At 40.9% G+C, this 26,409-nt stretch overlaps 1 protein-coding gene across 3 annotated transcripts in view; it reads left to right on the plus strand.

Annotated features, from left to right (window-relative positions):
• ARHGAP17 (Rho GTPase activating protein 17) overlaps positions 1–26,409 on the plus strand; it is a 69,499-nt gene that overhangs the window by 41,422 nt on the left and 1,668 nt on the right. Inside the window, exons 3-20 of one of the 3 annotated variants that reach the window (XM_074964988.1) lie at positions 1,779–1,883; positions 2,348–2,424; positions 3,742–3,853; positions 4,075–4,151; positions 5,215–5,326; positions 6,923–6,991; positions 7,158–7,239; positions 10,062–10,189; positions 11,553–11,664; positions 12,281–12,362; positions 12,826–12,906; positions 13,827–13,940; positions 14,590–14,681; positions 14,818–14,974; positions 15,169–15,186; positions 16,276–16,518; positions 19,697–19,866; positions 20,352–20,969. In XM_074964988.1, coding sequence (XP_074821089.1) covers positions 1,779–1,883; positions 2,348–2,424; positions 3,742–3,853; positions 4,075–4,151; positions 5,215–5,326; positions 6,923–6,991; positions 7,158–7,239; positions 10,062–10,189; positions 11,553–11,664; positions 12,281–12,362; positions 12,826–12,906; positions 13,827–13,940; positions 14,590–14,681; positions 14,818–14,974; positions 15,169–15,186; positions 16,276–16,518; positions 19,697–19,866; positions 20,352–20,969 — 2,449 coding nt within the window. The remainder of the gene's footprint in view (positions 1–1,778; positions 1,884–2,347; positions 2,425–3,741; positions 3,854–4,074; positions 4,152–5,214; positions 5,327–6,922; positions 6,992–7,157; positions 7,240–10,061; positions 10,190–11,552; positions 11,665–12,280; positions 12,363–12,825; positions 12,907–13,826; positions 13,941–14,589; positions 14,682–14,817; positions 14,975–15,168; positions 15,187–16,275; positions 16,519–19,696; positions 19,867–20,351; positions 20,970–26,409) is intronic. The other 2 variants (XM_074964989.1, XM_074964990.1) reach the window with 2 other exon arrangements.

A 26,409-nucleotide genomic window follows, 5' to 3' on the forward strand; every position in this document is an offset into this window, starting at 1 on the left:
AAACTTATGCTCAGATAAATTTGTTAGTTTCTAAGGTGCCGCAAGTCCTCCTGTTCTTTTTATTGAAATATGGCCGTCCAGGCCACTCAGTGTCCTCGGTGAGCACGATTCCTTTGTCTAAGACTGGAATCGTTTCCAGGGAGAATCAATTTTAATGGCAATATTCAGCAAATGGAAAGCAATGGTGTACATAATTTCAGTGCAGCATTTTACAGTGGCTGTTTACATCTTGGCTTATGAAAGTAAAAAGCCTCCTTTTATCAAGGTTACCACACAGCTAAACGTGAGTCTTTCAGGTCAGCAAGCTGGTTTCATTTTTTGTTTAAATGGCCATAGATGCCAAGCAAACAGTACATGAAAGCTTTCAACTACCTTGAAGAGGGGTTACATGAAAGGAAATCCATTAATTGGAAAAAGCTTCATCGGGGCTTTGGGTGTAGGACAGTTCTCAAAACGGAAAAGAAGAGAAATAGCAGCAAGTTCGTTCTGCATTCTTTGTAGTTAAGAAAAATTTGAAGCTCAGTTTGCCATTTATGGGGAAGCCCACAGTTGATACGCTTTGTAATTTTACAACCAGTTGCTGTGTGCTTAAGGGTCTGATACCTGAGCAGAACAAATTTTAATCTTTCCTAGACAGAGTTTAAGCTATATTTATGTTTAGACATAAAGTCAGAAAATGTATTGTCCTCCTGAAAATGTTAATTTTTCAGCACTCGCGGCATTTTTAGGTGCTTAACTGAAGGCGTGAATCTGTGCAGATAACCAGTTCCATCTGCAGAAGTTATGCTTTTTTGATCTTTAAATAGAAACCATTCTGAAGGGCCTCCTTTTAATGTTGGTGAGTCATCAAAATGCAGAAAAACTGCATTCCTTTGACATTGTACATAGAGTTTTTATAGTGCCATAAGCATTCCTTCTCCAACACACTCATATTTTGGGGACTGTTCTTGATAAGGTCCTTTACTTAGAAGAATCCTTTAACTATTTCCATTACTGGCTTTCAGTGATTCTTGAAGCAAAATAATCTTAAAATATACAAAGACATTTTAATATTTCAGCTAGCGAGGACAAGGGTTCAAGTGCACTAAACTTAACTTACGGGCATGATCTTGAAAAACATACCAGTATTTTTTCTTCATCACAAAAAACCCTTAGTACTTCTCTCTATCTCATCATCTTTTCCACCCATCCATGCCTACATCACCTTGTCCTCCATCTACTATTGCATAAGAGCTTAGAATTTTCCTTCATACTTGATTGGCAAGCAGGTTTGCTCTCTGGTTAAGACCAATGATGAGGACTGGGGGACACTGGTCAAAGGCCACACTTAGACGGCAGCCACGTGGTTATCTTCCATCCCACCCAACACAGCTGTAGGGAAGGGAAAGGACTATTGAATTCTTACCAGGATATTATCCCTAAATAATGCTTGTGAACGTGCCTTTCATATCAAACTCCAAATAGTAGGTGTCAAAGTGGGAACCCCTTCTGGCTGCTATATGGGGAAACAGAATATTGTCTCTTCTTTCCCTTCCATTCCCGAGTCTCTTGGATTCTGCAAGTCACAGCAAAATCAGGGAAAGTTTAGGCCACCATTAATGGAAATCATTTAAGTCCCTTTCAAAATAAATTTGTTGTCAAGCTCTTACTGTTAAACTGAATTTTTTGTAAGCTGCAGAACTTGAGAAACATGAACTAAATGTGACATAGGAGGAAGATGATGTGCTGAGGCCAAGAAAATAACTTCTGGGTTTTGTTTTTTTCTTTTCCATGGCTAGATTGAGAGGCGTCTGGACACAGTGAGATCTGTTTGCCATATTTCACAGAAGCGGCTGATAGCATGTTTTCAGGGCCAGTATGGCACAGATGCTGATAAAAGACATGTAAGTACTGAGCGCTTCAGATTGTGCTCTGAGTCTGGTTTGTAAAGGCCTTCTGTGTACGGATAAGCTGTTATGTCCTAAGTCAGCTACTGGAACAAAACTCTCCAGAATCATCCCACATGTTGACATTTCCTACTGATTGGAATGCTTTGGTATAGTTCACAGTCCAACTTCAGAAGTCACACTGCATGCAGGGTGCTATAATCCTGTCAGAGCACTTGCTCTGTCCCCTGGGTCTGGGTATGTATTTGACTTAGGATACGTTATTTGTATCCTCCCACCAGATTTTCAAACCTCGGTATAGACCTCAGGCAAAAGTTGTGATCTGGATACAGTAGGGCTGTCAATTAATCTCAGTTAACTCACGCGATTAACTAAAAGAAATTAATCATGTGGTCCCTGTTTGCCTGCAAAGAGTATCTTAAGGGAGAGAAACTAAATATGAAGTCTCGTCTCTTCTACAGAAGAAGCTTCCTCTAACAGCTTTTGCTCAAAATATGCAAGAAGGATCTGTCCAGCTAAGCGATGACACTCTGTTGGGGTAAGTGTCTGGGTTTTTGTGGAGCTATGGTTCCTCATTGTTTAGTTCTGCATGCAATAACTTCTGTAAAATGAGTCTATTAAAATGGTTGTACCTTTAGTTAATTTAAAGTAACAGCAGCTAATCCAGTTGATAAGTGCTGCAATTTAGGCAATCTGCAGGACAGTGCTGATAGTATTTAGCCCTAAAGTTGACATTTTATTCTGGACAAATGCACATTTGCAGGTTTTTTTCTATAGGATCATAGAAATTTAGGGCTAGAAGGGACCTCAGGAGGTCATCTAGCCCAGCCCCCTGCGCTGTGGCAGGACCAAATAAACCTAGACCATCCCCAACGGGTGTTTGTTAAACTTGTTTTTAAAAACCTCCAGTGGAGGTTCCTCATGCTCCTTTGAAGCCTATTCAAGAGCTTAACCACCTTTCTGGTTTAGAAAGGTTTTTCCTAATATCTAACCTAAGTCTCCATTGCTGCAGATTAAGCCCGTTACTACCTGTCCTACCTTCAGTGGACATGGAGAACAATTGATCACCCTCCTCTTCATAACAGCCCTTAATATATTTGAAGTCTCTTATCCCAGTTGTCTTTTCTCTGGACTTAAGAATGCCCAGTTATTACCCTTTCCTCAGAGGTCAGGTGTTATAAACCTTTTAGCATTTTTGTTGCTCTACTCTGAACTCTCTCCAATTTGTCCACATATTTCCTAAAGTGTGGTGCCCAGAAGTGGATACAGTATTCCAGCTGAGGCCTCACCAGTGCAGAGTAGAGTGAGACATTTACCTCCCATGTCTTACAACACTCCTGTTAATATACCCCAGAATAATAGCCTTTCTTGCAACTGCCCTCACATGATTCATATTCAATTTGTGATCCTCTATAACCCCCAGATCCTTTTCAGCTGTATGACCATCTAACCAATTATTCCCCATTTTGTAGTTGTGCATTTGATTGTTTTCTTTCCTAAGCAAAGAACTTTGCACTTGTCCTTACCGCGTTTCATCTTGTTGGATTCAGACCCATTCTCCAATTTGTCAAGATCATTTTGAATTCTAATCCTGTCCTCCAAAGTGCTTGCAACCCCTCCCAGCTTGGTGTCATCTGCAGATTTTATAAGCTTATTCTCCACTCTGTTATCCAAGTCATTAAGGAAAATATTGGGTCCGGTGCTATTCAAGATTGACCCCTGTGAGATCCCATTAGATACGCCCTCCCAGTTTGCCAGCAAATCATCGATTCTGCATCTTTTTTTTTAAGCTGTTGGTGTGTAATAACTTGAGTAAACGAGACAATGCTGCTTTCCTGTCCTTTCCTTTTAACAGGAAGATGCTTGACACTTGTGGTGATGCAGAGAATAAACTGGCAGCAGAGCTCTCTCACCATGAGGTACAGATTGAAAAAGAAATTTTAGACCCACTAAGCCAACTAACCGAGGTAAGTCACTTCACGCTCCAGGAAAGACTTGCGGCATTATATTTTCTGAGCGAAATCATAACTGTGCATGCGGCAAACTTTACTTCGGTTCAAAAAGCAAGTGACTATTTTATTTGTATTTTAATGCAGGCTTGTGTTTTAAGTTTTACAGATTTCAGTTACACTTAGCTACATGACACAATTCTGAAGTAAATGTAAACATTAGATGTCTGTGGTTTCAGGCAGAAATCCCCAATATTCAGAAGCAGAGGAAACAGCTTGCAAAGTTGGTTTTGGACTGGGATTCTGCAAGAGCTAGGTGAGAAGTGATTTCAAATACCATACAGTTTGCATAGTACAAACTGATTTCTTAGTAATATCTCCTCCATGCCTAACCTTCTTTTGGTATTTGCTTCTGCCGTGCTGAAATGTGCATGTTAACATTTACGGGGGGAAAAACATCAGTTAAGTTTAAGACCTTAAATGGTACAAAAAAGAACACATGGCTTTCTGATCCGAATATGGATCAAATTTAGATTTCTCATATTGTCTGCCACCAATTTAGGTAGGAAAACTGTTCACGTTGAAGTGAATACAAGAGTGCATCTTTAGTCTATTCCACTTAGCTCAATAATTTAAAGAGACAGAGTTCAGCATCTGTCAAAACCTTATGCACCAGTGTTGGGAAGGGTTCCTTTGCACAGTGGGGATTATACTGTTTTAGATTTTATTTAATCAGGGTGCTACTAGAACTTTTTAAAAATCCTTTCAATGTTGTGTACTTCCCACCATCTGCTTGTGAACACCAGGCTGAGGGCGAGGCATCGTCATTGTGTTGGCCATAGGATTTTAGTTGTCACCATATTGGAGTGCTTTTATACCATTGTCAGTTGAACCCTCTCATGGGACACTGCCCAGATTTACATTTCAGACCTCTCTACGTCCTGGCTTACTGAACCTGTCATCATGGATAAACGCCGTCTTTATTAAGGCAACGTGGCCTGCTAATATTAAGTCATGCTCATTTTTATCTGAGCTGCCTGGGGTGTTTGCTAGGGCTGGTAGTCTCTGCAGACTCCACATCCATGTTGGAGATGAGTGCCTGCAGGATCCCTGCTAGGATATAGTGGCACATTAGAGTCGCTTGGCCACCCTGTGTCTCCTCTACAAGACAGTAGACATGTTTCACACTAATGGCCCAGAAAGGGGGGTTAAATTGTACTGGGACCTGGTTTTGAAACTACCTTCTGGAGTAGTGAATAGTTGTCTGCTCACCAGAGGCAAGCAGTTAAGAAGAGGGGACCTTAAAGACATTGACTTTGTAAGTAGTATATTAAACACTAACTATAATCTCCACTGAATAACTAGTTTCTCCTACACAGATATAGCCAAGCCTGCAAGACTTCAGGAACTAATTTTCAAATGCATCCATCAAAAATAGATTCCCTTAAGGAAGAGATGGATGAGGCTGGAAATAAAGTAGAACAATGCAAGGTAAGGCTGGCTCTTTGAATCCTCTCCTAGGATATATCTGCCACTAAGGGATGACTTTGTACACCTCATTGTGGTACCAGTTGTAATTGCTGCCATCTTCACGAACTTTAATGTGTTGTTAAGTGTTGTTATAAAACAATATGCAGTTGGGGCTAATAAGCAATGCAGAGATGGATTCACACTTCTCAATTAGCTGTTTGTTTCTGATTCCTGGGCTATCTTACTGCTCTCCAGAAGGTCAAACACTGTGTTGTCCATCCCACAAGTAAAAATGTTGTGCCAAACCTTGCACTGTTCTCTCCATGAAGTGAATTTGGTCTCTCTGGTTCATTCGTTTCTTGGTCTCTGATGCTACGCACAAGGGAGACAATTGTGAACATCTGTCTATTAGGCCTGGACTGAGATGTTTGGATACTTTAAACCAACAAAGAGCCATTAGGTGCTAACTAGAAGGATGGATTTCAAGACAATGACCTGGAGATTATGCTCCCAGTTTCCTCATACACAATCCCTCAGCTGTCCAAACTCCATGCTGGAGATTCTTCATTGGGCTTTATTACTCCCATCTTTGCCTGTCTTTGGTTTTGTTACTCAGTTAAAAAGTAATCAAGAAGTTTGCATCTCACTACTGTGGAATTTGGGCAGGAAAGTCTTTGGGAAGTAATGAGTTTATAACGAAATTCGTAGGTATTTCTGCCATATACTACTATAATATCCAAGCACAAATCATTGTTATATTTAGTGGGCAACTTGACTTGCTGTAGTAAATAAAAACAGAAAGTTAAGTAAAATCCAAAAATGCTTGGAAGAAAAAACCAAGGTGCCATATGAACAGCTCTATTTACTTGCTTCAAGGGATGATGCTGTCAGTATTGTTGTTACCTAAATGATGTACCTCGATAGTAATCCAGTTTAATATAGTGCAGACCTTTGTTTTGCCCTGAGTAGCTGGGTGGAAGTGTGGATTTTTGGAAGGGCGTTCCTAAAACAGCCTTTTCTCTGTTGGCCCTCCCACAGGTAAAGCACATCACTGGTGATGCTGAACCATTGGGCTGCAACTGCCAGTACTGTTTATCCCATTAGTCCACTTGATAGCCTGCCACCTGATCAGTGTGCCATGGGCAGGTGGCTTGCTAAATTTCAGATCTTCTTGAGATTCAGCATTTTGGGCTTAGTGGGGGAAAATTATGTAATATAAATCATAGACATGTAGAACTGGAAGGGATCTTGATAGGTCATCTAATGCAAACCTCTGCACTGAGGTAGGGTTATGTCTTATCTAGACCGTCCCTGGCAAGTATTTGTGTAACCTGTTCTTAAAAACATCCAATGACAGATTCCACAACTTCCCTAGGTAATTTGTTCCAGTGCTTAACTACCCTTAGAGTTAGGAAGTTTTTCCTAATGACTAACCTAAATCTCCCTTGCTGCAATTTAAGCCCTTAACTTCTTGTCCTGTCCTCAGTGGTTAAAGAGAAGTTTATCACCATCCCTTTATAACAGCCTTTTTTGTACTTGAAGATTTCTCTTCTCTCTCCTTTCCCTCCCCTCCCCCCCCTTAAAAAAATTACAAGGTATGCTTTTCTTTCCTCAAAGGATCAGCTTGCTGCAGATATGTATAACTTTGTGTCCAAAGAAGGGGAATATGCCAGATACTTTGTCACGGTGCGTGTTCTCTTGTTTGTTTATATTCAGTTATGGTGTTTGTTATATGCAAAAAAAAACCTTCACATTTCATTTCATGTGTTAAACCTTCTAGTGTTTGTATGTGTTCATCAGAAGCTAACAATATTTTTGTTTTGTTTTTTTAAAATATGGGTTCTGTTCTCAGTTATTAGAAGCACAAGCAGATTACCATAGAAAAGCATTAGCAGTCTTAGAAAAGGCCCTCCCTGAAATTCAAGCCCATCAAGGTAAAGTAACTTGTGCTCTGGCTGACGCTTCTCCTTGCCTCTGCCACCTCTGCCCTATATTCTCCTTCTTTATCTTGACTCTTTTGCATGCAGACCCTTTCTAATAAGGACGTCATCTTTTTTAACCACGTTGCGTTCCCCAACATACTTCCATCTTTTGCCGCTGTGCTCTCTGGAGCTCCTCCAGTCCTGTATTAACACACTAACGTAACATTAAGGGTCTGTCTGAAACCTGAGAGAGAAAGGGGAAGACATGTTTTTAGGTTGCACTGGGGTGTGTTCCCTCTCTTACCTGGACATAGTGTGACTTTTCATTAACCCCTTCCTGGCACCTGTGCGCCAAAGAGAACTCTCCAAGAGAGAAGCTAGGATCCTAATTTCTCTACTAGTACTGTGGGATTCAGACCCCTCCCTAAATGTTTTTCCCTGCCTTTTCAGCATGGGACAGGGGCACTTGCTGGTTTGAACTAAAGTAAATGGTGAATTCTCTGTCACTGTGTCTTTAAATCCAGTTTTGAGGACTTCAGTAACTCATCCAGAGGTTGCAGCCCTACTACAGGAGGGTGTGGATATGGTTTTCTGGCCTGCAATGTGCGAGGGTTAGACTAGATGATCATGATGGTCCCTTCTGGCCTTAAGTCTGAGTCTAAACTTTGTGGGGGATGTTTTTTCCCTGGAAAACGCCCCCCCTTTCCCCCCCCCTCCCCCGTGCATATTATATTGCAACTACATCCTGGCCTCTGAACCCTGTGGCTAATTCTAAGTGTCCGAGACTGCAGAGCTAGCCTACATCTAAATGAGGCAGCTACTTCTGTTCTCTCAGGCTATGCATTACTCAACTCGAGTTTAGGATTACTCTAACGTTGTCCTAAATATCACCCTTACCAGCGTGGTGCCCACTATTGTCATTGAAGTCACTAGTGCCAAAGGGTTTAGCTTGAGCAAAGTCTGAGACACCACTGTATCATGATTGGTATCGAATGTGCTGAGACTTTGGCAGAGCATACCAAGCTGTGGACCAAGTGGAAATTCTTAAATTTTCTAAAGCAAGGAAACTTCGATATATGATTTTGCTGGAAGTGAGAGACACAATATCTGCATTTGATAGACCTAATGGAAGATGCTATTTAACAGGCTAGTGCAAACTAAGTATCTTTATGTGGTGCCATGATGGAATGCTGTGGACAATTGAGGTCTGTTCTGTATTTAAGGGAACTAGATCTGACTGCACTGGCTTGCTTCCTTGCATATTCATTAACCAATTTGTTCAACACTTGAAAGACTAAGTCCTGCATAAGTGCTAAGTATTATATGGCCTGCTAAACCCAGGGTTGTGAGTTCAATCCTTGAGGGGGCCATTTAGGGATCTGGCGCAAAAATAAAAATTTAGGAGCGTGGTTGAAGCACTGGAATGCGTTACCTAGGGAGGTGGTGGAATCTCCTCCCTTTTTAGGGGGGAGGGATAGCTCAGTGGCTTGAGCATTGGCCTGCTAAACCCAGGGTTGTCAGTTCAGTCCTTGAGGGGGGCCATTTAGGGATCTGGGGCAAAAATAAGGGATGGTACTTGGGCCTGCTGTGAAGTCAGGGGTCTGGACTCTATGACCTTTCAAGGTCCCTTCCAATTCTATGAGATAGGTATATCTCCATATTATATAGCAGTCTGTATCGCTTCAAAAGAATGGTCCAGTGGATGCCTGGAGCAGACTTGGGTTCTTTTCCCACCTCTGCTCTAAGTTATTGTGACTCTGAATGACACGTAAGCTCTCTACACCTCAGTCTTGCCACTGTTCGTAAAAATTGGGATAATGATGGCTTGCTTGCCTTTTGTAAAGCCTTTTGCGATTGGTGGATGAAAAGGGCTAAATAAAATGCCAGGTAGGGGTGGTACAGCTTTTTGTATTGCATATATGCGTTATGGAAATTAAATTCTTCGAAGAGGCCACAGTGCATCTGCACTAGAATCTTTCAAACCTGGTATACTCAGCTCTTCCATTTTTTCTTTCTGAAAGAAATAATGCATGATAGAGACTGACAGCCTGTCAATGCTTTATATGCATTTTTTCGATGACAACAGCAGAGAAGTGTGGCTAAAAAGAGAAATAATTTGTTATAGGGCGCAAGGCAAGTTGGTCTCTTATGGGGAAAACATTTTGTGTCAAACTTAAAAAAAAAAAAAAAAAAAACCCAAGGCTTGCAGTCATGAGGAAAATTTTAAAGTGAGCTTGAATGCTTATTTTGGAAAAGGGAGGGTAGGATTGATATTAGAACAATGACAGATCCTTTAATATGGTGGTTCTAATGGAGACATGGGGCTACTAATTATACGTGTCTAAATAACTGTCTTTTTACCGCAGTAGAAGGCTTTGTGTTTGGCTTAGCCGTTAACACACAACGTCAGCTGCAGGTAAAACCATACTACAAACAGCTCAGACCAACCAATTCGAACTTATTCTGAGCAAAATTCTTTATCTACAAGAGGACTGCAAATCTACACTTTGGGGTCTCCGAGAATCTAAAACCACATGAATGTTCCCACTAATGCGTGGTGGAGACTAATGTCTTCCACTTATACAAAGGAATAATTATTTGATACACTATCCAAGAAAGATGGATCATTGTTTTTTACAGTCTTGGTAACACCTGCGGGCTCATCATTTTTCTTTTTACTTGTAAATTTAAGGGGCTTTACAAATCAAGGCTCAAACTTGCAGTATTTTTTTAAAATTCCTATTACCATACTGGAGACTCTTCTCTAAACTTCTCTGGGGCATAATTCAATTTTATTGGATATCTTGCTCAGTGTTTTTCTGCTCTTTAACTAGACAAATGGACAGAAAAGCCAGCCTTTGGAACGCCATTGGAAGAGCATCTCAAACGCAGTGGTCGTGAAATTGCACTCCCAATTGAAGCCTGTGTAATGATGCTCTTGGAAACGGGAATGAAAGAGGAGGTAGGAACTTCTACTTTAGTGCGCAGTGGCCTTTTACGCATGTAAAAGGCTCAACTCAAAAGAAAAAAAATGGACACAGTAGAGCCCAGTAAAACTATTAGGTGGGGGAAGAGCAGCTATACCTATCAGTGTGCGCGCTAAGGTGTATAATTGCTTATGGCATTTTGTCCAGTGGTATGATATAGGCCTTCCAAGATTACGTTTTTCAATTACATCCAAGAATCGGATGCAATGTAACTTAAATGTAGAACAGCAGAGAAACAGGAAAGAAGAAATTAAAGCATGGTTATCCCTTAGTTCTTCTTCGAGTGATGGTCCCTGTTTGTATTTCTGTCGTGGGCGCACGTGCACTGGAGCCAGAAGGTTTCATAGCAGTGTCCGTTGACCTGCACATGTACCATGCATCTCCTTGTGCTCCCAGTCAAGTTTATGATAGGCTGTGTATGCCTCCAAGGCAGACAAACCCTTCACTCCCTTGTTGTCCACAGTGCCTTAGCCACCTACCTCCAGAGGACCCATGTCTTTCGGGCATCACCAAAGCTAGTTGTAGCAATTGCAGACCAATCCAAAGGCCAAGCACTCTTGCCAGCGGATCTCAAAATGGATCTCTGGGTGCATCTGGATGTGCTACGTGCTTTGACGTACAACCACCAGATACAATTATAGCACGTTCTATGCGAGCGCAACCTACCACGTTGGCATACCTAGCAGATGTTCCTGGAAGGACATCAGTCGAGCAGCAACATGGCAATCCGGTCACACCTTCACCTCCTACTATGCTATCCCCCAAGCAGTGGCTGTGGGCCACACTGTATTAGACTGCATTTTCTTCTGCATCCTTGCACCCACCTCCACACTGATTACTGCTCACCACGATTGGAATACATATTGGGACCACCACTTGAAGACGAGGTTACTTATCTGTAACTGGAGGCTCTTCAAGATGTGAGATCCCTATTGGTATTCCAGTACTCGCCCTCCCTCCTATCTGCTGCAGACTGGCACACTTAGCGGTAAGGGGGTCACTGGAGAGCTGTTGACCCGCACAGCTGGGAGCATGAGGAGATGCATGTGTATCAACAGACACTGCTACGAAAACCTCCCAGCTCCAGCACCTGGCACGCAGGTGCACGTATGATTGGAATACCAATAGGGACCCCACAGCTCGAAGAGCCTCCAGTTACAGGTAAGTCTCCTCTTTTTAGTGCAACAAGAGCTGACTCAGTCAGGGCACAGTTTAAAAAAAAAAAAAGTATAGAACTTGTCACTGCTGTGAAAATGGAGCCTGGGTCATAGTACTGCAAGTGTGAAAGATGAGACCAGCTGTTCAAGTGAATTTGACACTTTAATTCTCATCATGTAGGGCTTATTCCGAATTGCTGCTGGAGCCTCCAAATTAAAGAAGCTGAAAGCTGCATTGGACTGTTCTACTTCCCAGCTCGATGAATTTTATTCAGACCCCCATGCTGTTGCAGGTATTTTCAGTATTCTGAATCAGACCCTTCATAAATTACTTCATGCAGTGAAGGTTTAACTTTATTTCATGTTTAACCTGGCAGACACATTACAGTATTTTAAGATATTAGATATGATCTGTAAATGAAAATAAAATGAACCTTCCACCCTAACTGCATAGCCTTAGAGATCAAGCGATGGGTGCGCGTGCCTTGAAAGTTTTGCATGTTTATTTCTGTAAGGCCAGAGCAGTGTTCAAAATTCAGGTGGTGATGTTCATACGAGTGTCATATTTCTCATGACAGGACTATTAAAATGATCAAGAGATACTAAGGCATGTGCAGTTGTAACTGTAACTCTTACCTGGTAGCACCATCTTGAGGCTTTATAGTGTGTACTCTTGTCGGCTAGATTAGCAAATGATCTCTGTAGTGTCCAGTGGCAGGCCCCATTCCGTTAAGTGCTGTACAAATCTATTAAGGGAAAAGTCTGAAGTATGGTCAGTCTGAGGCCTGATCCTGCGCTGACTTCAGTGGGGCTTCACTGAGGTGCAAGGATTGAAGCCAAGATGGTTTCAAACAAAATCTGAAATGAGTCTGTATGATCTACTGGCTAAGAATGTCTCCCTACTTGCAGGTGCCCTGAAGTCTTATTTACGAGAGTTGCCTGAACCTTTAATGACCTACAGTCTGTATGAAGAATGGACGCAAGCTGCAAAGTAGGAGCACTTAGAATCTAGATATGCAAAGAAATGTGTGTGCTGACTTATGCTACTAAATGAGAAAAAATTAATTTATGGAAAAGTTCATAAGTTTACACACTTGTTCCAATTGTCTTTCAACTCCAGCTAGTAAATATTTGTGTGCTGAATTAATCTTCAAACTTTTGTGCATTAGTGTCCTGAGTTTTTTTTAAAAGCATTAAAATATACTTCAGTAAAACAGCTTACGTTACATTTGAGTATTAAACTACTTCAGGCTCTCAGTTACACACCGTGAGACAGGCAATGCCCTTTGCACATATTACAAGCAGAGCTAATGAGGGGATTCAGAGCAGTTATTAGATGAGTGAATGCAGAGGCAAGAGGATAATACATAGGTGGAAGCCTATAGACTCTGCTTTTCAATTGCTGGTAGCTGAAGGAATTCTGTTTGCTGATCTAAAAGTTCTCTTCCCCACAGCATACAGGACCAGGACAAGAAGCTGCAAGAATTATGGAAAATTTGTAAAAGATTGCCAAAGCCTAACCTGGCTAATTTCAGGTACATTAAGAACAACTGCTACAGGTTTTAGCACTACAGGTTCAGTGCTAAGAAGTCTAACCTGTTTCAAGGCTAGGATTGATAATGATATGCGTTTTGATCTGGCTTGTATTAATCTATTTAAATTCCATTAGGATTGTAAAGGGACATTTTGTTTTATCGAGGCACAAAGTGCCTCAGTGTCACTGTTGATGGTTCCATTCACTTTTATTAATTCCTTGAAGTGGGGTCATGTAGAATTGTTCCCTACTCTCTCTCGCCCTGGACTGATCATAGAACAGTAGTGTAGCTCCACTCCAGTGGTGCCAACACTCATTACGCGAGGTTTCGCAGCTTCTCACATGGTATTCCTTTCCCTTGAGAACTTCCCAAGCTCAGACACTGCACCTGGCTTCTTAAGTAGCTTAACCCTCTTGCTTGTTTCACCCTCAGAGTGAAACAGAAGGAAAACAAGGTTTCTAACTCTGAGTAGTCTTAAGTGCATGATAGGAAAATGTTTACTGTAATATGGTATTCTTTAGGTTTTATTTAATGTGCTTTCCTAGTGCATGATCATTCTAACCTCAGTACTCTAGTTTTTGCTGTAAATATATTAGTTTTTGAAGGCATGCTAGTTCTTCCATGCTTAAGATGGAAGATATTTCCCAACTATTAGTCACTTTCTCAGTAAGCTCAGTTTTCATTGATTAATGGGAAGAAAATTAGGAGCAAACTACTAAGCATGACATTTTAGTCCCATTTTTACCAGTCACCCTTAGGAGTTTCTGGAAGCTTGACTTGAAATGTTTAATCTCTGTGATTCCAGTTAGCCATGTCCCCTCCAATGAGAGACAGCAATTATCAGTCATGTGCTAGAGAGCATTGTGTATAGTGAGCTGTTGCCACCATAACTGCCTAATGACTTGATTCATTCTTTGCAGGTATCTAATCAAATTCCTAGCAACACTTGCACAGAACAGTGACATTAACAAAATGACACCCAGCAACATTGCAATAGTGTTAGGCCCCAACTTGCTATGGGCAAAGACTGAAGGGTAAGTTGGTTTTTAAATACTACTACTAATTGTATCTTCAGTAAAGCATAGAAATATAGCTGTAAGTGCTTACCCAAGATCTGAAAAGGTCTTAAACAAGTTGTTGAGAAATGAATTGTAAGGGGTGGGATTTCAGGAGCATGTCTGCTTCTTTCTCCAGCAAACATTATGAAATTGCACACAGACCAGTGGCGTAAAGGCTGTGTAGTTTTCAGAATGTTTACATTCCATGCACTTCGTGGAAGTCTAGAATATTCTGGAAAAACCCTGGGCTTGATTTTTATGTGGCAGTAATTAAGTGTATAGTGGCACTCGTTTAATTCACAGCTTTTGGCATGCAAAATGAAAAAAACCAACAGGATTTTTAACTTGGAAAGATGTCAAGTATCAGAGGGGTCGCCGTGTTAGTCTGGATCAGTAAAAGAGGCAAAGAGTCCTGTGGCACCTTATAGACTAACAGACGTACTGGAGCATACGCTTTCGTGGGTGAACACTCACTTTGTCAGATGCAACCCACGACGTGGGTATTTACCCACGAAAGCTCATGCTCCAATACATCTGTTAGTCTATAAGGTGCCACAGGACTCTTTGCCAACTTTGAAAGAGCTGTCTGTATCCAAGATCACAATCTTCTGAATTTTGTCCACAGATCTCTTGCTGAAATGGCAGCGGCAACTTCCGTCCATGTGGTAGCAATCATCGAGCCAATAATTCAGCATGCAGACTGGTTCTTCCCTGAAGGTAAAGACTTGCAGTAATGGGAGGAATTCTGTCAATACTAGTTCCATGGTATTCCTACACTGTTAAATAATTAGGAATATAAAATGTTGATGCACTGCTTTTGGGTACATACATGTCTTAATCTGTCTTCATCCAGATGTGGAGTTTAACGTATCTGGAGCATTTGTTGCTTTACCTGCCACCAATTCCAATCACTCCTCACAACTTGGGAGTGAGTATGAGTCGGGGACACTGGAGCGGAAGAGGCCTGTCAGCATGGCTGTAATGGAAGGCGATTTGCTGAAGAAGGAAAGGTATGTTTAGCTCCTGTAACTTTTTTCCAGCCATTAGCCCTCACTCGAACTCCCAACCACTGCGGAGGCTGTAATTTGACATGTTTCGTAGCTCATCTTAAAATAAAATTTAAAACCTGTGGTCAGAAGGTGAATTCTATGGAAATACTCCTAGATAACCCGTCAGTGATTTATTTCCCCTCATATTATTGCAGCCTGAGGAAGGGTCAAAGGTAACGTACTGGCATTTACTTCAAGTTATGCTCTATGCATGATAAAAGCCAAGCAGATAATTACTGTTTCTGTTTACAATATTCCCAACTCCTAGGTTTTAGGTCTCAAAATAATCCATTAAAAATAAAAGTTCATTTGATAGTATCTATTGCTTTAACTTCTGAATGTTCCAAGGCTTCTGTTTAAAACCACAGGCTGAAGTGGTGTTATCTGGTGCCTTCATGATAAAAGACTTCTGATTTGATGATGGTACAGTATACCATGGCAGATGTGCTGTATTTACCCCCATACAATAACATGTAGTGCATTTGTTATCAGTTTTTCATATCAGTATTCAAGGGATGTGCTGTTCTAACTCCTTATGCAAATGTTAAATTGTTACTTTGGTTTTAACTATGGTTAGACACATGCAAATTTATTTATTGCAACTGTATACTAGATTTCCCTACTGCTGTCATGTGGTGAACAGTATTGACAGAGGGGAAAAAGAGAATCAATTCAAGGTTCATTCTTTCTTGTTTTAGTGGATTTTAACCACATCAAATTAAACATTTCTAGAACATGTTGTGTTAACTTTTTTAAATGACCTATATTGGAATGACAAAGTTTATCCATAGTTAAATAGTTTCCTTTTTTTTCATGCTTTTAACCATGCAAATGTATATAAACCTTTCTTTAGTAAATAAATGTTTATCTTGAAGTCTATATGGTGACTTGAAGATACCATTTTAAAAAGTTTGCGAAATACCTAATGCACAAAGTCTGAAGATATCCTGGTGTCTAAGGAAATTTGTATATATTTACCGGTGTGGTAAAATTACTCAGCATTCAGATCTTGTGTCTTCAATTTGTAATTGAATAGCCCATCCCACTGATGTTTAGTTTACCCTTCGGTGTGAATATGTCAAGTTGTGTTGCATGTCTTAACAAAAGTGGTGTTATCTGGAGAAAGGTGAAGCTTTCCTTGTTGCTTTTTTGCATGCTAAGCAACAGGTTCCTGTCTGAGTTATAACATGCAATATTGCTCTTTGGCTTTATTTATCTGGAGTTGGCCTGCATGGTGTGTGTTCACTCTCTCTTCTCTCTAGCTTTGGTGTCAAGGTTGTGGACTTCCAAGTGAATCCTCGGAGATGTGGCACTATAAATAGAAAGCACACATCCCCAGCTTTCCAGCCACCACTTCCACCTACTGAGGCTGGCATGCTGGCTCAGCCTGTAGCAGAGCAGCATTCACAGGGTTCTGTGGCTGAAACCAGCCCAGTAAGTGCAACTTTTGCTCTCTTTGCTGGCACAGCAGAACATTTACAAAGTCAAGGAAATGAGGATGTCAGGTAAGAAGTCTGGTTTCTGTTGGCAGTGGCTTAACAGGCTGTTTCAGCAACAAATTGGTCTCTGGCAGTATAAATTAATCAACAGGGTACTACCATCCAACTTGAATATACCTGCCCTTTTTATAAAGTGCTTTGAGGTATATGGATAAAAAGCACCATACAAGAGATGATTATGCAACTTTCTCTTTTTAATTTGAAGTTAATTACTATAAAATCTGTTTTACACATGAGAATTTTCAAGAATTCTCCATCAGTATACTCTGCTGCCCTCTATTGATCTCTTCAAGTCATACTCCTGGAAGTATCTTCAAAACTCGGGCTCAGTTTATTGCTGAAAGCACTAAGAAACTCTGGCAATACTAGAAGCCTGTGAGGCTTGTCTTGGTCATTTCTGTTAAGTGATGTAGATTCATGTCTTGTTTGCTTTTCGTTAGCAAGTGTGTTAGCTAGCAAGGAACAGACGTAATCTTAACCTTAACCAGCAAGTCAGAAGTCAATTTATCACTCTTCGGCATCAGTTTCTTTAGCACAATGGTATATTAGATTTTCACCACTTGACTGCTATTGAAATTCTCTGCAATCATTTACTTTTTTGCTAGTCACTGTATATTCTGATCTGGAGATTAATTATAATAGATTTGCCCATTCCTTATCACCCTCTAGGGTTGATGTAACACTTTACTTTTAGGTATTCTCCTGGTTTGTCCAAGTGAGAGCTGGTAAACCATTTTTAAGTGAAGTTTGGAGAGGATTAGTCTTTTAGGCAACCTCCCACAAAGTAAAACAGTCCACAGGTGCCATTGCTGGATTGGTTCAGATCAGTAACTTTGTTGCACTTTACTTAACTTTTGTTCCCAAGTGACATTCTTGCAGATCTGATCATAATGGATTAACTCCCCTAAATTAACAATGCCCAAGATCTCTAACTCTGAAAACCTGAACTACACCCAAGCTATTAGCAAACAGTACTAGTGGATTCGGAAGTACAGCAGTATAGAAGGGGTTGTTCTCTGCCTTTAAGAGAATGTACTGGTAGTTTTTCTTACCTAAATTTATCTACACAAAAGCTTTCTTGTTTTGTGAGTGTTAATGAATTCTTTAGTTGAACTGGATCTTGTAAAAGCCAATACCCTCTCCAAATTCAAGATTACAATCTAACAATACAGACGGGGGAGGGAAACGTACAACATGCAGGCAAAATGATCAGGCACCGGCTTTAATTTCTTTTCTTTTTATTGTGAGGCAGGTATACGGTGTGGGAATTGCAGAAGTCAAACAGCATGTGTGTGGGAAGGAAGGAGGACATGGATTAGGGGGAAATGCATTCCCAACAACCTGCACTCCACACAAACCATTCAGACTCCTTGGTTCTCTTCCCATCCTGCTGCCCTTATGCCTTGGTGGCTTCACTCTTCCTCTGGCCCTCCTCATTGCTGAGATCTTTATACAGATCCCCACTTTTCCGTACTTTCTCCATTTGTAGGTCCCCACTAACCTCCTGTCTTCCTCTGAAGTACCTCCGTGGTGGTCTGTCTGGCAGAAGCAGATCCCATGGCAACTTCTCTGGCACTGCTTGTGGGTCATGCATGATTTAAGAAGGAAGCTACTCCTTTTATCAAACAGCCTGAACCGTGCCCTTCTAGTGGCAGCTTCAGCATGGTTTTCCCAGTCCTCCTGCCTGGAGCTGCACTCAGAGCCAAGAGCATCACAATGCTTCTCTGCTCTCTGCAGGGCAGTTTGATATGCTCCAATATCTAGGTCAGAGGTTGTCGTGTCAATGGCTCAATCAGAAGCTACTGTCATGTTCTCTAGTATCTCTGCTCTCCTTTAAAATAGTCTGTAGCTGTTACATTGCAAGGGAAACTTTAAATATGAATAAAGCGTAACCAATGCAAAGATGTCTGAGTCTGTTCCAGGGCCCCTGCAATATCCCTGGGGTATGGCCTATCTCAGCTCAGTGAGGTGTTAAATCAGACAGCCAATGTTGATATCACTGGGCACGTCCGGACTGCACAAAATGTGGCAGGGGTGGAGCGGAGTTATACCAAGATGGGTATTTCAATGTCAGTCTTGCACTGTAGTCCCTACCCTGACAAGCTACATGGAAAATAAAAACTAAACTCCAGAGGGTGGCATCAGGTAGCTACACTGTGGTAAAAAATTCCTGCCGTCTTGTCTCAAGACGTTTTCCCCCAGTCAAGGAGCCACGCCAAGAAGCCAGAGGAGCTCAGAACTGCCTGCACACTCTGAATATCTGCATGATCTAATGTGAGCAGAGTCTCATTTTGGTGACTCACATGACCTTGTGTGGGAGGAGCTTAACAGAGCATCCCCACTTTTATTCCCCAGTCTCATCTCTGGGTATATCAAACTAGCTGCTTTTTGAGATGTCCTGCAATGCTGGGGCAACCGAGGTTATTCTGTTAAAGCCACAAGCACATGGTGACTTAAAGTGGGGTATGAATTTTTGAGAGTAATCAAAGGGTTTTCCATGAACTTTCAAGTTGGGAGTCTGATGAACCAGCCTTAAATGTATTGACTCCTCTTCAACACAGAATACAGTTGGTATTAGAACAATAATTAATGTAAATATGTATTCCGGTGTTCATGCAAGGCTGGCTATAGATTTATTTGTTTTGGTGAGACTACATCAAATGTAGTCAGCAGGGCCCATTTAAGACTAAGACTTGGTCCATGCTAGAAAATTAGCTTGGTTTAATTACATCGGGGGGTGAAAAATCCACACCTGCGAGTAGCATTTTAAAGCTGACCTAAGTCCCTGTGTAGATAGCACTAGGTGGATGGAAAAATTCTTCTGTTGACCTAGCTATGACCTCTTGGGGAAGTGGGTTTACACTGATGGAAGAATCCCTCCCATCAGCACAGTTCGTGTCTACACTGAGGTGCTGCAGCTGTGCCGCTGGACTGTTTCAAGTATAGACAAGCTTGAAGTAGACAGCTGAGCATGGCAGCTCTAGAGATGCACAGTCTTGTTACTTCACTTGCAACTCAGAATCCCTTCAAATACCATTTTAGTACAGGAATCTGTTTCCCATGACTCAGACACCTGTATCTGGAATTAACCTGTTTCTAGTGTAAACCCATAAGTGTGATGCAGTACATCTGGGGGAGAGGTATTTCAAAAGCAACTTCTGATGCAGGTGTTTTACATTTTCAGTACCTCAAAGCCCAGGGACACTGCAGCTTCAACCACTCCTCCACCTGTGAGAAATGGTGGGCACTTAAGCACTGTGCAGAATCAGCCGCAGTCATCCAGTAGCTCTAACCAGCTTTGTGTTAGTCAGCCACAGAATGCTGCTGGTCCCAGCCCCCACGCAGTGAGGAGAGGTATGTTGGGTTCTTGTTTGCAGTTTTCAGTGTGAGACTAGACTCATTTCTTAAACAATTGTTGTGATTAAAATATTGACCTCTCACAGCTGGGTGCTTGCCCACGTAGCTGTTTCCTAGGATCGTTGCCCGTTATTGCACTCCTGGTTTATTTGGATGGACCAGTTCTCCACTCAAGCAAATAGTTCAACCGTGTATTTTACCAAAACTTACTTAAACTTGAGTCTGCCACCATGGACAAGTCTGAGGAATATTGTGATGTTGCCAACCATGTACAATGGTATCACTCGGGCAGGAGTTTGCTGATCAATAACCTTTGTGTACATTTCTTGGTAGCCAGTATGAAACTACAACTGTAGTAGGCCCAGATAATTTCAACTGGAAAGCGTATGAGCATTTTAAATGATGTTACTCATTCCCTTATTTCAAGGTTTTATTCCAGCTGTACATAGTAACTAATATATTCTTATCAATGTCTCTCAAAGCTGTGAAAAAGCCTGCACCAGCACCTCCTAAACCTCCACCGGGGCAGCCAGGAACCTATGGTTCTATTGCAGCAGCTCAGCTACCTTCTGCCTCTCCAAAACCACCCACAAGAAGTCCTTCTCCTCCCGGTCAACTTACAAACCCAGGGGCAGTCCAGAGTTCCACCTCTTCCCAGGTTTCTGCACCTCGGAGACACTCCAGCAGCCTCTCCCCAATACAGGCTCCTAACCACCCACCTCCACAGCCCCCAACACAGGCTACTCCTCCTCTGCAGCCTAAACTAAGTAGTCAGGTATCTTCTCCACCTGCTGTACCTAGTGGGGAACATGGACCTGAACAGCCATCTTGTACTCCTCCTCAGACTCCAACACCACCTGATACGCCACCTCTAGGAAAACAAAATGCTAGCTCCACACTGTTTCCACTGCAGTCGTCTACCCTAGAAACTTCGCAATCTCATTCTCCTCCTCAGACTGGTACATTACCGAGACCAAAGCCAGTACCAAAACCCCGGAACCGACCTAATGTTCCCCCACCACCTCATCCTCCTGTTTCTCATTCATCTGGAGACAGTGTTCTTACAAATCCCACTCAAACTGCTTCCAAAATTATAACTGGTAAGTGAATTCTTTGTATGCTGTAGCATGTTAATATATTTTGGGGCTGGGGGACTGTCTACTGCTGTGAACATCAAGTTGAAATATATTGATGAACCTTCTTTGGTGAAATATGAAAGGCAAGCTCAGTTAAGTTATTAAATTACTTGTTTTATTCTGTTAAAATGCTTGACCTGCATATTATGGTTTACGAGGTCTCTGCAGAGAACTGTCCAGCACTTTCCACGGAGAGGACTTTTTGTTCTTATAAAAATGAATGTGATTTACTTTCTGAATATGTTTTCCGGCCTTGACAGCAGAGCATTGTTACAGGACTCAACTTTAAATGGCTTTTCCAAGCTCTTCACATCATGGCAGCTACCATTACGTAGGCACGAGTTGCAGAAATGGCAAATATTTTGAAGTGGGGGGAGGCCTAGCCAAGGAGAACACATTAAGCATCTAAGTCAAGATTTCTGAAGTGGCTAATGCCTTTGTGAGCCCTAACACAATGTTAATGGACCGGACTTTTCAGAGGGTGAAAATCAGGCCCCCATTAAGATGTTCCAAATTAGGCACCCAAAATCGCTGATTGTTTTTGAGCACCTTGGCCTGGTATAAATATGCATCTCTGTATTCCAGCATAACCTACCCATGCTACTCCAAGTATGTCTACATTGCAGTCAGAGATGCAAATAACAATAGGAGTGAAGCTGCAGCAGCATGGGCTACACAAGCCAGTTTGGGGACCCGGGGAATCTATTTAAGTGGCTAGTCTGTGCTGCTGTGGCTTCCCTGCTATTGTTCAGGCTAGTTAGATCACAGTTAACTTGGGTATGTCTAGACATGCTGCAAATACCTCTGACTGCAGTGTAGACATACCCTCATGGGGCACAAGGTGGTATTTGCAGGCTCCCACAGGAATAGTAGAGTCTGCATATTATAGATGATAGGTGGCAATAATGAATTTAAATCTTGAAGAAAAATGTGACCATCACAGTCACAAAAAGCAGCACCTTTGAAATGTCTTCCTGCTAAGTCTGACTTTTTTAGACACTTTAAAAAGGAAAGGTAATGAACATAAAAGACTAATGCTTTTAAATCTGCGTGTTTAATGGTTAAACCCCTTTTCAATAACACTTCAGCTGTCTAGATTAAAGACTAATTTTGTTTGGAATGCAAACTGTATTCTGTTATCTAATAGCTCTACCCTGTGATGCCTTCACAGGTGGGGAAGGTTACTGCGACTAAGGTTTGTACTGATCAGAACCCTGCAATACAGCTACAAATGCTCCTGCGCAGCCATTTTTATCTGTAGCTTTCTTTTGTTCATGTGCTTTAAAACGTGTGCTTTTGTCCAGTTTGCCCTATAGCTCATTATTACACATGCCGTCCAGTTTGTAACAGACATTAGGACCCATGTTTCATTTTGATAGTCACTTGCAAGCTTTTTTGAAAAGAATCCTCCTTAAAGTGTACCATGCAAATAATTAACACTTAATGTAATGCAGTTATCAGAACTACCACTTCTGGTGTCTAAAGTGATGTAGTGACCCATTTAAAATGTCTGTTCCCCTCCTTGGTTAACTTTTGCCAAACTGAAGAGTTAGGAGTTAGCACAAAAAACTTTGCCACTGATATTTGGTTTCTAATGCAGCTTTTACACTAGGATTTTGATTATTTGGATTTTAACTGCTTGGAACTTACTCATACAAAGCGCACACTGTTCATGAACTAAACCCCAATGCAGAAAAGCTCCTGGCAGCATCTCTTTGCATTCTGGCATGTTTGTATTTACATTCTGTAAGGTCCTTAGCCTCCTTAATGGTGCTACAAGTCTCCAAAGAATAGGTCGTTTAGAAACTTGACAGTTGCCTAATGTAATGGCTTAGAGGCAACAAATTATGGTGTGCTGAATAAACAGAGGCCACATACCTGTGTTGATTACCCCAGGATGTGGTTATTACAGGATTTATGGACAATGCACTTAAATTAATATTATACTGAGAAGCTTAATTGTAATTGCAATTTCTAAATGAAACTACCACTAAACTGGCTGTCAAATTGCTGGAAGTGAACAGCTTTAAAAAAGGCTTTAATCTTTTGTCCTCTTCCATCTCACTCCCCCTCCCTTCTTCACAGGTCAGCCACATTAATCTCTCCAGAATAACAGCAAAATTCTGTTTCCAAATTGAATTGGGAAAATAGTGCTGAGGGGCTGGGATTCTTGCAGTATGCTTGACAGTGAGTTATTCTGGGGATAAAGAGCCATGCTGACATGTAGTGGGGGGGAGCAAGGGCTGAGCCTCCTTTTCCAAATGTTGGCTTCTGCAGTTTGACTATCTTGTTTGGGCTTTGGTGTATTTTTCCATATACATGGAGTTTCCTGCTTCATCTGAGGCAGTGGCTTTGTTGCTGGCAAACAGCTAAAAACTGAATTTTATTAGGTCAGTCCCGTAGGGTTATTTAGGAATAGCCATGTAATTAAGCAAATCCCTCTCCTTTGGATAATAGCGATTCAGAATACAGGAGTTTACTTATCTGTTGTAACATGAAATGATTATTCAAATGAGGCAATCACAACACAGTACAGCAATCTGCACAGCTGAGAGGTGTGGCTATATCAGTAACATACAACACTCCTGCAAGTCTGTGCTGGGGAATTCCATCTGTTTAGTAAAAGAAGCCACTTAAAGCAGAACTAAAGTGTTCTTATAGTTTGATTTGGTCCATATATTTTCTTAATGTATCCAGGAACTGACTGCCAACTGTATCTCAAATGATGCCATTTGTACAGTGTCAGACTGGAAAAGTTTAAGGCCACAAGTACTAAAGTAACGTAATAGTGAGCAAGCTTTAGCAAACCAGCCAGATAGAGTGGCTGATGTAAGCAATAGTACAAGAACTTTACTGGCATTATTACATGACTAGGGAAAAGCAGGAGTATTTATATTATTGGATTCTGTATTAAATCTAACAAATGCATCCATGCATATATTCAGAAAGTATTCCAAGAAATCTCCTGGAAGCTAAGGAATTTGGAGAAAAGGCTGAATCTCAATGCTCAGGTTCACCCCTTGCAAGCCACACTGGGATAGGCTCATCCACTGTTTGGAGACTAAAGAGACAATCATACAGACTATGACTAAAATTTCATCCTTAACCTAACACTTGACATCATACTACTTAAAAGCTATGGAGCAGTTACTCTTATTACAGGTTTCAGAGTAACAGCCATGTTAGACTGTATTCGCAAAAAGAAAAGGAGTACTTGTGGCACCTTAGAGACTAACCAATTTATCTGAGCATAAGCTGAATGCATCCAATGAAGTGAGCTTTAGCCACAAGTACTCCTTTTCTTCTTATTACAGGTGCACCTTAAAAGCACTTATTTTAAAGACCACTGGGCTACTGTAGTTTTCATGAATTGGCTCCTTTGTTATATATTTGTAACTGATTCGTGTATATAGGCTGTCTTTTTTTTAACTTTATGCTTAACAATAAATAGCATACTCGGGGAAAATCAGACTCTCACAAGCTGAAACTATGGAACTCCGAACTAAAATTAGCAATAAATGTCTAACATTTGAACTGTAACCCCTGAAAAGCTTGCAAGGGGTTTGTTATACCAACTCCTTAGTCATGCTTTAGATTTGAGTAACTCTTCAAATCTTGTTTATGGTTGTAAGTAATTAGCTCTAAATTCTAATTGAAAATTTTATTAAACAATCTAGATGTTTGACCTGCATTATTCAATGTGAACTGAAATGGGAAAGTTTAATGGTAAGGAAAAGGCATTTGATTGGCCAAAGACATTGCTAGTTCATGACTGAATGTGCACTAATGCCCAATACTAACCTGTCAGCATAACGCCGCTTGCTTGCATTCTGAGTAATATAGCATGCAAAAAGAATGGCTCTTCTATTTTATGCTTGCCCTAAATTTAACAAATACTAAATGGATTCAAGACTAGAATGTAGTTCATGTTTTGCATCACTAATTTCTCATGTCCTATTTTACTGGGAGTCATAACATGAATGGATTTTATCTCTATTCTGAGTTGTATTTGAAGAAGCTGTGCCTTTTTACTATTTCTCTGTAGCAAAAAAAAATCTTACCCCATCATCCTCCTATTAATGGTCACCCTCCCTCTTCTAGTCCATCCTTCACAATGAAGTAGTGATGGGGAGCTCTCCTGTCCCATGCCTTCCCCTAGAGGTTATGACACAGTCTAACATGATTCTGCAAAAAAGCTGTTGGAATACTAAACTACTAGTGCAAATTCAATAGTACTAAATTTGTAGAAAGTGTAAGGTGCTAAGTGTGTAAGTGCTTCCAGGGCCACTGCCATTTTTAAAAAACTTTTTTTTAAATCAGACTGCAGGGATGAACAAGGTATAAAATACTGAGATGGATTTGGAAAGTCTTTAATTGTAACTTGCAGTGTTGTGAACATATTGGTTCTAGGATATGAGAGACAAGATGGGTTAGGTAATATCTTATATTGAACCAACTTTTGCTGCTGAAAGACGTTTTCAAGCTACACAGAGCTCTTCAGGTGTGGGAAAGAAGACCTCTGTGTAGCTTGCAAGCTTCTTTCACCAACAGAAGTTGGTCTAATAAAAGATCGTAAAGAGCTCTTTACTAACATTTGAGTCTAGTAAGTAATGCTTGTGGTGATGGCAGTGTAAGAACCTTGTGTAGGAGTTCCTTTAATACTTTTTTTAAAAAGTACTTAAAATTGTAATCTCTTTATTTCAGTATTAAACAAAAATTAGTTTGGTCCACCCTTGAAACAAGAAGAAATCTAATTTTTTTTTAGTGGTGGTTCACCAAAATATGTAACTTTGTTTACCATGCTGCTTGTTCTAAAATCTGGAAAGTTTTTATTGTACCTTTATTATTCTTATTCCTAACAGTTTAGGAGCTTTGGAATTAAGGATTAAAAAGGAACAATTTCACCTATCACTGAAATTCAGCCACTTTATGGATGGTATATGCTTTTGTTTTCTTCACACAACACCATAGTACAAAAATTAGAGAAGCAAATGCACAACTGACTGGTTGAATCTACACAGTGAATTTAAGTAAGCTGAAAGTTATGTAAACTGGAATCCTATTACAAAAAGGGCCATGGGATCTTATGACTTCATGTGGTAAGGACCTGATTAAGCGTTCTGCAAAGAGCTATCAGCATAGGACCTTCGGGACTCCAGTGCCACCTACAAAGACAGCAATATCACTGAACTGCAGTAACCTGGATTTTCCAGGCCGTTTTTTTCTAACACCCTTGAGCAAAGATTTACATAAATTTAATTTGTTGCTAAAGTGGGGAAGGAGCAGGAGTTACGCTCCTAAATTCTAATTCTGCCTTTGCCACTGACAATCCCTGGGCCCAGATCTTCCATTTATGCATTTGTAAAACAAATAATACTTACCCATTGTTTCTGATTGAGGCTTA

The sequence above is a fragment of the Natator depressus genome, chromosome 10, assembly GCF_965152275.1.
Source record: "Natator depressus isolate rNatDep1 chromosome 10, rNatDep2.hap1, whole genome shotgun sequence".
Classification (NCBI taxonomy): domain Eukaryota; kingdom Metazoa; phylum Chordata; order Testudines; family Cheloniidae; genus Natator; species Natator depressus.